Source organism: Dendropsophus ebraccatus, chromosome 4 (genome assembly GCF_027789765.1).
Source record: "Dendropsophus ebraccatus isolate aDenEbr1 chromosome 4, aDenEbr1.pat, whole genome shotgun sequence".
In the NCBI taxonomy this organism is placed as follows: domain Eukaryota; kingdom Metazoa; phylum Chordata; class Amphibia; order Anura; family Hylidae; genus Dendropsophus; species Dendropsophus ebraccatus.
The window spans coordinates 58595728-58608183 of NC_091457.1; the positions used below are offsets into that span (position 1 = coordinate 58595728).

The window sequence follows — 12456 nt, forward strand, 5'->3', positions numbered from 1 at the left end:
CATGTCAATAGAACAGAACCGATGCAGGAAAGCCAGTCTATGGCTGGGCATTGGCCGGGGCTGAAGCACTGGAGCCAGCCTGTACCCAGTGGGAGAAAATCTCCGACCCTCTGTAACCTGGCTCCATTAGAATCAATGGAGCCGCATCACAGAGGGGCAGGGATTTCCTTCCATTGGGGGAGGATGGTCCCGGTAATAGACTGGCACCGTCTGCAGGAACCAGGCCGCAGTTCAGAAAAAGGACCGCGGCACTGGTTCCCTGCGTCGTTCTATTGATATACTACACTTAAAGCGAATGTACCTGAAGGCACATTCGCTTTAAGATCTACTGTAGCATAAATTGCTGTAAAAAGTATATGCTGACTATGATAGAATGTCTGAACACACTGTGCATAACAGCTCATGGTGTATGAAGCTAGATAATTTTAAACAGATCACAGTGACCATGTTGATACATGTCCATCAATGAAAACGCCTACAATGAGCACATGGATGGAAGAGCAATGGAAGAAGGTGTCCTGGTGTGACAAATCATGTTTTATTTCATATGTGGACTGATGAGTACACAAGGGGGAGATGTCACCAGGGTACACTGTGGGTAGGTGGCAAGCCGGCAGTGGCAGTGTAATTATCTGGGCAATGGTCTCCAGGGAAACCTTGGGTGATTGCATTTATGTAGACTTTGAGACATAACACCTTCGTAAACAATACTGCACACCAACTTTACTCCTTTATAACAATAGTATACACTATTGGTGCCAGTTACATTTACCATGATAATAAACCTTGCAACACTGCAAAACTTCAGGAATTGTTTGAGTGACAAAAATAAGAGCTCAAATTGTGGACTTGGCCTCCAAATTCCCCAGATTTCAATCTGACTGAGATCAGACTGATCTGTGGCAAATGCTGGAACAACAAGTTCAGCCCATGAAAGCCCCACCTGGCAATTTACACAATAGATCAGAGCATGTTTTTTGTGGGGTCTATGCATCAACGGGTCAGCTGTTTAGCTGGTACAAGGTGCACCTATATAATGATAGCTAGTTGGTGTTAAAGAGTAGCTAACATAAAAAAAAAACACTTCTCGTGACACTTCTGACATGGAAGCTTATTGTTTGGACTCTTTAGTTACTTTCCAATACATTTATCACACTAATTTATCTTCTATATGTACCTTATAAAAATGGTAAGGTGCTAAGTCAAACATGACTATAATCCGTGGGAATGTGCCAGGAGGTTTGTATGAAAAGATGATAATTTCAAGACAGCATGCAATAAGGGACTTATGGAAGATCTCCTGCTCCAGAATATTCTGCAAAAGAGAAGATATATGGCCAACACATCAGCAATGGTGATCTCATGTAGAAATACACTGGTAACATATGTAAAAAAACACAGGGTAGGAGAACACATATTACTATCTTTTTATGTGCTTATTAGTATTATTTTCACCTTGTGTATAATACTTTTATTAGTTTAGCAACTAAAAAAATCTTATTGTTAAAGGTATTACTATGTGTTAGGTATAGACTAGCACCCATCCATATATACAAAATACATATATAAACACTTTGGCTGGTGCTACTAAAAAGATAAAGATAACAGACAAAGGGGGAGATAACGTGTCTGACCATACGTTTCCTGTGCAATGGCCACTACAGGAAAAATGCTGAATTACATGCTGGTCATTCAAATATTTAGCTTTGTCAGACAACCCCTTTAAAAGGGGTGATTTGGCATTAGAAAAAAAACATATAATGCAGTCCTGTTAAAAAACATAATGAACACTTTGGTGTAGATTTATCAAACATGGTGTAAAGTGAAACTGGCTCAGTTGCCCCTAGCAACCAATAGGATTCCATTTTTCATTCCTCACAGACTCTTTGGAAAATTAAAGGTGGAATCTGATTGGTTGCTAGGGGCAACTGAGCCAGTTTCACTTTACACCATGTTTTATAAATCTCCTCCTTTATGCTTACCTCTCCGCAGGACACCTGAGGAGCACAAAGTGGTAAGGATGTTTATAATGTTTTCAAAAAGGACAGCATTATATAAAAAATATCTAACACTGGATAACTCCCCCACAAATGGAAGTACATTACATTCTACTTACTGTGTTCTAAGTAAAGTATCTTATAACAATACCAGAGCTACCATACCTTTACCAGTAAGTGCTGGCACTAATATACAGTCATTATGCTTCAACAGGTGGCAGGATTAGAGTTACCTCTGAACCCAGCTGATTTACCTATTCAATGTTGCATTCAACAGATACTACAAACAATATATTTATGTATCCAATATGACGCACGTAAAATGTATATATGTCCAGTATTAGAAAAACAAATTTCTAGCAAAAACACCACCACACCTGTCCCCAGGTTGTGTATGGTACTTCAACTCCATTCACGTCAACAGAACTGAGCTGCAAAACCACACCTAAACCTAGGACAAGAGTGGTTGCGTTTCTGGAAGAAAGCAGCCATGTTGGACTTCCTATCTTGTGTTTCAAAGTTGTTCGATGAAAAAAGGATCAGAAATTTGGATTTAACATATCCAATTATTTTGTTCCTGAGAAGATAAGCTGTCAGAGGTGTCTGAATCACTTCCTTCTCCCCATGAAGCCTGCCCAGTTTAGTATGTACGTGTATAGGGTTGGGGTGGAGGGTTAGGTGGCCGATCAATCATTGGTAAATGGACACCTTAACACCTATGTTTTTACTTACTGACAGATCCACATCTCCCAGACATTTCTTTTCCCGCTCAACAACAGATTCCACAACCTTATAGTATAGTGCCTCTGCCAGCCTGAAGTATTTCTTCGCAATGTCTGGAATATATATAAAGTTTACATTTAAAGCAAGTTCTTTTTTAAAATACAATATTTTAGAGAAGGATTAAAGATCTATAATAAATTAAACACTTGACATATCACAATTACTACTGGCATTGACCATAGGCCTTCAGTCTCCTGGACTCTCCTATACCATGGTAGACTATCCTATACCATGGTATACACCTTTTTTTTTTATCCTTTACAGGCTTTGGTTAAATATGTTCCATTCTACACTCTAAATCAAGGCTTTAAAGGGGTATTTTTTTTAGCAAAAATAACTACAGTGGTACCTTGGTTTGAGAGTAACTTTAATTAAGAGCGTTTTGCAAGAAGAGCTCACAATTTTTCAAAATTATAACTTGGTTTAAGAGCATTGCTTTGGTTTAAGAGCTCCCTGTACTAGGTGGGAGGGGGGAGTGGGGGAGGGGCATGGTCTGCATAGCGGGGTCAATAGCACTGTACTTTGACCCAGGAAGTCTCCCTCACCTTCCATATCATAGCAGATCCACTTCAGGATGGGGCTTACATCAGGGGACAGGACAGTGGCGGCAATTCTAGCCTGTTGTACTACGCTACTGCATTATAGGGATCTGCATCTCCATCTTGTATCTACAAACTGCTGCAGTTATTTCAGGTTTATGCACTTACTATACATTATACTCCACATGCTGATTGCTATACCGTACAATAACTTATAATATGACACATCAGCTGTTTCTAAATGTTTGTTTCATTTGTTTTACATGTTGTTCAGAATAAAAAATATGATTATTTTTGGGGTGTGGAACCAATATCTATAACAGTAGTTCAATAAAAGAAACTTTGCAATTGGTTCTATTTACCGTTTAAACTGTTTCTCCCTGCTAGGCACTTTGATTTGTCTGTCATTTACACAGCTTTGTCTAGGTGCCCGACTACCTGTCTGTGATACCAGCAGTGGCCAGGCTGATGACTCACTCCCTCACTGCTCTGAAGGGAAGGGTGGTTGGGATCTTGGCCCACAGACCACCTTTTTCTGCAGTATTCCATCTTTACACTGACTGCCCTGTGTAGCTGTCAGGATGGGTTTTGGCATAGCAGAGCGCAATACAGAACAGCAAAGTGCAGAGCAGAGAAGCACTGTGCTGCTGGCCAGAACAGCCAATAATAGTGAAGATGCCCACCCAAAGCAGGAAGTGAAAGCAGACCTGGAGCATGAAGAGGGATACGTTTGGCAGCTGAGAATACCCCTTTAAAGGGGTAGTGCGGCGGTAAGCAATTATTCACTAAATAACATACATTACAAAGTTATACAACTTTGTAATGTATGTTATGTTAGCGAATGGCCCCCTTCCCCGTGTTCCCCCCCACCCCGGAAGTGTAGTGCTCTACACTCACCTGATTCGTGTCGACCCCCCTCCGCCCTCCTGTAACAATGATGTAATCTTCTGGCGGCCTGCCAAACCGCTCCGACCGTCCCTCATGCCGGCCGCCCTCTGCCGCGTCATCAGCTGCTCAGCCGCTATTGGCTGAGCATAACTGCTCTCAGCCAATCGCGGCTGAGCAGCTGATGACGCGGCAGAGGGCGGCCGGCACTAGGGATGGTCGGAGCGGTTCGGCCGGCCGCCTGAAGATGACATCATTGTCACAAGATGGCGGACAGGGGTCGACACGAATCAGGTGAGTATAGAGCACTACACTTCCGGGTCTAGCATGGGTGGGGGCAAACACGGGGAAGGGGGCCATTCACTAACATAACATACATTACAAAGTTGTATAAACTTTGTAATGTGTGTTATTTAGTGAATAATTGCCTACTGCCGCACTAGCCCTTTAAGTGTGAAATACATGGAGCCTTAAGTGTTAAAATAATGAATGCCTCAAAAAATCCCTGGAAACAAATTTTTTATATAAAGCAAGGAGCCAATTACCTTTACAATGCTGAATTTCTCCGCCTTCTGACATAGTGTGTTCACAAAACACTTCAAACATTTCTTTTAGGCACTTAGAAATGGACTGTGTGGGGTTTCTGGAACAGGCACTATAAAACGCATGTAAAACATACACTATTATTAATATATAATAATATTCTCTCACCACAGTCTTGATAAGGAAGGTTTGTACTTTGCCTGAGAAAGACTGTGAAAGGTTAAAATGCTGCAAGACTGGTGGAATACATTAAAGGGGTTATTTAGTGCTACAAAAACACGGCCACTTTCTTTCAGAGACAACACGACTCTGGTCTCTAGTTCAGGTGCGGTTTGCAATTAAGCTCCATTCACTTCAATGGAACTGAGCAGCAAAATCCCACCCAAGCTGGAAACAAGAGTGGGGCTGTCTCTTGAAGAAAGTGGCCATGTTTTTGTAGCGCTGGATTACACCTTTAACATGGCGCCGCAGGACCGGAACTAAGCCGCGGGACAGCAATCATTGCTGGTGAGTATATGAGCACGCAGCAGGGGGACAAATAAAAAAAAAAATTGTGGAATGCTTCTTTAAGTAATTTGTTTGCTTAGACACCTTGAAAACTTGTTGGTTAAACACTCATTTCACTGACAGCTATTCCTCTGAATTTCCCCATGCATGAGTTCTGAACGGGGAAAAGTAAGTAACCCGCTGCAAACATCTCGGGCAGTGGCTTATTTTCATGGAGAAAAACATACGGGTGCTAAAAAAAAAATCAACACACAATCTTTCTTTAACCCCTTAAAGGACAAGTGCCATGAAAAACTTTTTCCCAGTAATTGAAGCACATTACAAAGTTATATAACTCTGTAATATGCTTCAATCACCTATCTGCCTCCCTTCCCTGTCTTTCCCCCCTCCACCCCCCACCAATAAGTGTCCTGACTCACACAGACCTGATTACTGTCGTCACCGTCACCAAACTCTTCTCTCAGCTCCTTCTCCTGTTACACTAGCCTCCCCCCTCCCCTGCCTTGTCAGGTGACTCAGCTTGCTCAGCTCCCATTGGCTGAACAACTGCAAGCCATCACTTGTCACATCTCACTTGCTTATCTTCCCTCTGACTGACTTCGGCACTTAGGCAGCTCCCCCCTCCCCTCATACCCTCTCTCCTGCTGCCCTGGACTCAGTGAAGGAGTCATGTCACTAAAGAAGATAAGCTGAGCAAGCAGAGTCACCTGACAAGGAGGGGAGGGGGAGGCTGGTGTAACAGGACCTAGAGCAGCCCTCCTGCTGATGACTCATCCTCACAAGAAGGAGCTGCCTGGTGACGGTGACGACAGTAATCAGGTCTGTGTGAGTCAGGACACTTCCTGGTGGGGGGTGGAGGGGGGAAAAGACAGGGAAGGGAGGCAGATAGGTGATTGAAGCATATTACAGAGTTATATAACTTTGTAATGTGCTTCAATTACTGGGAAAAAGTTTTTCATGGCACTTGTCCTTTAAGGTCAAGGCCATAGCACTTGCATTTTTTCACCTAGAAACCCACATAAGCCCTTAATTTTTGCATCACTAATTGTACTTTGCAATGACATGCTGAATTTTTGCATAAAGGACACTGCGAAACCAGAAAAAAATTCAATGTGTGGTGAAATTGGAAAAAAAAAACACGTATTTCTTTTATTTGGAGCGTATTTGTTTTTACGCCATTCGCCCTGGGGTAAAACTGATATGTTATGCATGTTCCTCAAGTCATTATGATTAAAACGATATGTAACATGTAAAACTTTTCTTTTATCTGATGGCTTGCAAAAAATTCAAACCATTGTTAACAGATATATGTTCCTTAAAATTGCTCTATTCCCAGGCTTATAGCGCTTTTATCCTTTGGTCTATGGGGCTGTGTCAGGTGTCATTTTTTGTGCCATGATGTTTACTTTCTATCGGTACCTTGATTGCGCATATACGACTTTTTGATCACTTTTACATTGATTACATTTTTTCTGGATTTGATGCGACCAAAAATGCGCAATTTTGCACTTTGTAATTTTTTTGCGCTGACGCCGTTTACCGTGCAAGATCAGGAATGTGATTAATTAATAGTTCGAGCGATGACGCACGCGGCGATAGCAAACATGTTTATTTATTTGTTTATTTATTTATATTTATAAAATGGGAAAAGGGGGGTGATTTGGACTTTTTATTAATAAAAACACTTTTACTTTTTTTTTACATTAACTGTAAGTCCCCCTGGGGGACTTGTATATACACAGCACTGATCTTTCATAGAGATCAATGCTTTGTATATACACAGCAAAGATCATTGTAATTGGTGATAGATTGCTATGGCCTGCTGCAGTCCACAGCAATCTATTGGCGAGCCGGGATCAGCGTCATCGTGACGCTGAGCCCCGGCACGGGCAGAGGAACGGATCTCTCCCCCCCCCCCCCATCGCGCGGGGGAGATCCGACCCACTAGACACCAGGGAGGTTATAAATGAAGCACTTCAATGCAGCTGTCAGGTTTGACAGCTGCATTGAAGTGCTTAATTAGCCGGCGGGTCAACCCGCGCCGGCTAATAGAGGCACTGCCCGGCTGCAGCCGGGAGCGGTGCCGTTCAGAGCAGGGTCCCAGCGGGACCCCTCTCTGAATAACCCCCGCGGCACCATGACTTACCAGGAACGTCATGGGTCGCTAAGGGGTTAATCTCCCCCACCCAGATGGTTAGGGAAAGGTTTTGATATTTTCAGGAATTGTTCTTAGGTAATATTAACTAAAAACACCTACACCGGGCTCAAGTAAGTATAAGGCAAAGCACATGCAGTGTCTCTCAAGTTACAATATTAGTTGGTTGCAGGATGACCACTGTTAAAAATATAGTATCCTGGGACCAAACCCCCCCAAAATACCATCCCAAGATAGGAAAAATAAATATTAAAGACTAAAGGCAGACTAACACACAGACAACGCCAGTCATTGCATATACAAGGCAGAAAAGGCTGTTGGAAGCTGTAAATCCCTTTCTGTGTAGGGAACAGGAGCCTCTCCAGGGTACTGAACCATTCATACCTTCACCTGGTGTCCAAAGGAGCCGCTTATCCTGGCACAGGTAGAAATCAGTACAGGACATGTAGTACCAGATCATACTGTAGAGGGGCGCTACTACACAGAAAATCAGTGAATGCACTTCAGTAACACAGGCGTTTACCAGTGAAATCCCACTCTGATTAATCAGATCTTCCAGCAAGTAATACGTTGGACTGTTTGTGTCTGTTCAGTATGGGTCAGAATAGACCATTGCACGCTGAAAATATTGTACCCTTGAGCCAATGTAACTTATAGGACCACTATATAATAATAATACAATGTATTATTTGTGTGTACCATATATATAAAAAATAAGGCCTAACCTTAGCATCTGCTGTAGTCTCTCACTAGGGGCTGCTTTCAGACCAGACAGAATGGCAAACAGGCGACTGACACTGTATGTAGCGCTTGAGACAGGAGTATGGTATGAAGAGTTCTCCTTCACATATTTCAGACTGGTAAGAGGAGTGGATATCCGTAATGATTTCATCTGCAGAGATGTAAAAAGGAATCAACCTCAAAATACTGAGGCCTACAGGCAAATATAACAGAAATAGCTGAATATAAAAATTCTGACATGCAATAATCCAATAATTCAGAAAGACTGATCATTCAGCTCTAGAGAAAGGTTTATTAACCATCACCAATAATTAGACATACAGGAAGAGCTATTATTAAAACACCACTGTGGGAAGTTCGGTTGAAACTTTTTTCTTTCAAATCCACTGGTGTCAGAACCTTTTTCAAATTTGTAGTTTACTTCTATTTAAACATCTCAAGTCCTCCAGTACTTATCAGCTGCTGTATGCCCTGAGGAAGTGGTGTATTCTTCTTTCCAGTTTGACATGGTGCTCTCTGCTGCCACCTATCTCCCTGTCAGGAACTGATTCGCTACTACTCTGGACAGTTCCTGTCACAGCCAGAGGTGGCAGCAGAGAGCACTGTGTCAGACTGGAAAATACAAATCTATATAACTTTCTGATACCAGTTGATTTGAAAGCAAAAAACTAGCCAGAGTACCACTTTAAATAACTAAATTGTGCCCCTGAAAATAGAAAAATAAACTTTGTTTTGTTTTTTTCTTATATACTTTATTAATGTTTTCTGTTTCCAAATCAGGATATTAGTGCAGTTGCCACCCAGTGTTTATGCTGCTAACAAAGTAAAAGAAAATCTGCACAGTGAGACACCTGCACTGTCTGCTCAGACCCAGCACTCGGTTTGCACTTCCCACCTTTGTGAGTAGCATGCAGCATGGACTCTGAGCAGTCCTTGACTTTACAGACTGGACCTGTAAATGCAGAACAGCTTACTGTAACACTTCTGCATTCACAGAACACTTCCTGGAGAGCACTTCAGTGAAGGAACACATGGTAGTAGCATGCAAAACTGACAGTCAATAACATTATGGGAGCTGGCTGAAGAAACAAAGAAGCATGAGCGTAAATGATACTGCTGCAGGGCAGGGAAGACAACTCACAGTAGTGAGACTCACACAGGAACATATCACTGCTGTCTAGTATTTACCCTGTCAAAGTGCTGCTGTAAATGGTACGACACCTGCGCCCTCTCCGTGGACTCTGCTCCCAGCTCAGCATTCAAACAGCGGCCTACACTTCCAATCTCTTCCTCTGCATCCTCCAGGAAGACTCGCTCGTCCAGATGACCAGCAGAAAGAACAAAAACCTCATAGGCCTTATTGATGGCTTTCCTGCAGAACATTAGATTGAGTGCACACTGACTACTTGGATTCATCACTGAACACAACATGTACAAAGAAATAAAACTCACAAACTATCAGCAAAATTTCCTGGGTCCAAAAATCCAGTAAGAGAGTCAGATTTTCCTTTCAGCACCTGCGGGATCAAAAATATCACCTTATTACGGACTTCATACAGCATAGGCTTAATGTGCTGACATAATACTGTATGCCTGTACCTTCTGTCACCTAGAAACATCTGAAATACCTAAAGACGGTATTAGTAAGTCTAAGTGTACCTTTTTATCAAACAGTTTATGTATATATGGCTTCCAAAAATGTTCTTTAATGCCTTTGACTTCTAGAAGCAAACCCTGGTGGAGGCAGCAGAGAGTCTCAAGGATGCAGGGAGGCTCGGAGGCCGGCTTGAAATCTTTGCTGCAGAAATCTTCGGGAAGACCTGCAGGAGGTGGAGGAAGAAAACTATAAGTAATGGAAGGTAATGGCAATGTTACTACAAACAGGAGTAAATACACAGTACAGCCCCTGTAGCTGGGCTGACAGGTCATCTTCAAGTATCAAGTAACTCTCGGCCAGGGAAATTATATATACAGGGCCTGTGCCAGAGTAAAGGACAGTCATGCTAAAACTCTGGGTCTAAACAGGAGGGCCAGTAACATTGTCGCACAGAGCAGCTTGTAAAGAGTGTATTAATGCAATATATATGATACATACTGTATGCAAGCTATGTATACAATTAATAAATAGTATCCTCTATATTCCCCAATTTAGTTATACAAAAAAGTGAAGGGAACAATTTTTGTTCTTAGAATTAGACATGGCACCAGAGGACCACAATAGTACAGGGCGCTAACACTACTATACGTTACTTCTGTAACCATCACATGCCAAGCATTGGTCTTTCCTGTCCCAGTTCCTCTAAAACATATTTCTTTATGTTGAATTCTGGCATCTTTATTTAGTCGTCTGAGCCTTCGCACTAATCATTTCCTCCCAGATATTTATCTTCCCCTACAAGCCCATCCTGTACAGTCCTCTTATCAGGGATTGCCAAACTCTTCTAGTATAGTGGGAAACGTATACATTTTTATCTTATGATGGTGTATAAGCTAAATGTAATGATTCTATAGGATTACTTATTAAAAAGATTGCTCCAAATGTAACCTCAGAAGTACAAAGAGTCATCCCCTTTAAAAGCTGTCATACTTCATGGCTGCCCCGTACATAAACATAGCCTACTAGTCTACAAACTAAAACCACAATGGTTAATAGAAAACAAAGGCTATAAAAGAGAAGAGTTTACCTGAGCCATATTATTGCAGGATATAGTTTTAATGGAGTGTTTTCAGGACTGAACAAAAGCCACAAAAAAATGCCTGGACATATCATACTCCATAGTATGGGGGGGGGGGGGGGGAGTGCTTTTGCTGACTCAATGGAAAATTGTAAGAATAATTGTTTGCATGTGTTTCATGGGTTCCCAAAGCAAGTAAGTAAAGGAACGGCTATACCTGATCAGAAATGGGGAAGGGGGGGGGGGGGGTCCTCAGCCAGAGACAAAGGGAATAATGTGATTTCTCACTTTACTAGAAGAAATATCCCCAAAAGGTAGGATTTAGTAGAACTGATCTGAACCCTTAATTTACAGTTTTCTTTAGAAACGTTCCGCGGAGTGTTTAACTGTTTCCTGAGCTGAACCTGAGCAACACAACTCACACAGACACATAAGGGGAGATTTATCAAACATGATGTAAAGTGAAACTGGCTCAGTTGCCCCTAGCAACCAATCAGATTCCACCTTTCATTTTCCAAAGAATCTGTGAGGAATGAAAAGTGGAATCTGATTGGTTGCTAGGGGCAACTGAGCCAGTTTTACTTTACACCATGTTTAATAAATCTCCCCCATAGTGCCCAAACAATCTCCTGCTGGAGATGAGGGGGGCAGGGGGATCAGCTACAACAGTGGGCATCTACTAAGACATTGATCCCAGCCAATAGTGGCTTTATCCATTTATGCAGGGTGGAAAAAAACGAAAAAAAAAACCAAAAACATAAAAACCCAAATAGCAATTCATCAGCAACGCCAGCAGGGAAAAACCCATAATGGCTAGAGATTTAGTTTAACCCCTTCGGGACCAGGCTAATTTTCGTTTTTGCGTTTTTGTTTTTTCCTCCTTGTGCTTAGAAGGCCATAGCACTTGCATTTTTTCACCTAGAGACCCACATGAGCCCTTATTTTCTTTTGCGTCACTAATTGTACTTTGCAATGACAGGCTGAGTTTTTGCATAAAGTATACTACGAAATCAGAAAAAAATCAAAGTGTGGTGAAATTGAAAAAAAACCCCGCATTTCTTTTATTTGGGGGGAATGTGTTTTTACGCCATTCGCCCTGGGGTAAAACTGACTTGTTATGCATATTCCTCAAGTCGTTGCGATTAAAATTATATTAATCATGTATAACATGTATAACTTATATTGTATCTGATGGCCTGTAAAAAATTCAAACCATTGTTAACAAATATATGTTCCTTAAAATAGCTCCCTTCCCAGGCTTATAGCGCTTTTATCCTTTGGTCTATGGGGCTGTGTCAGGTGTCATTTTTTGCGCCATGATGTTTACTTTCTATCGGTACCCTGATTGCACATACGACATTTTGATCACTTTTTATTACATTTTTTCTGGATTTGATGCGACCAAAAATGTGCAATTTTGCACTTTGGGATTTTTTTGCGCTGACGCCGTTTACCGTACGAGATCAGGAATGTGATTAATTAACAGTTCGGGCGATTTCGCACGTGGCGATAGCAAACATATTTATTTATTTATTTACTTTTATTTATAACCTGGAAAAAGGGGGGTGATTCAGACTTTTATTAGGGGAGGGGGCTTTTTACTTATAACAATACTTTTTTTTTTTTTTTTA

General features: G+C 41.7%; 1 protein-coding gene across 1 annotated transcript in view; it reads right to left on the reverse strand.

Annotated features, from left to right (window-relative positions):
- The window catches only part of RBL2 (RB transcriptional corepressor like 2), a 47803-nt gene that overhangs the window by 16245 nt on the left and 19102 nt on the right, over window positions 1-12456 (reverse strand). The window contains exons 6-12 of the mRNA XM_069965929.1: window positions 9810-9970; window positions 9603-9667; window positions 9339-9522; window positions 8135-8301; window positions 4750-4859; window positions 2730-2833; window positions 1178-1315 (exon numbers count right to left, since the gene is read on the reverse strand). Coding sequence (XP_069822030.1) covers window positions 1178-1315; window positions 2730-2833; window positions 4750-4859; window positions 8135-8301; window positions 9339-9522; window positions 9603-9667; window positions 9810-9970 — 929 coding nt within the window. The remainder of the gene's footprint in view (window positions 1-1177; window positions 1316-2729; window positions 2834-4749; window positions 4860-8134; window positions 8302-9338; window positions 9523-9602; window positions 9668-9809; window positions 9971-12456) is intronic.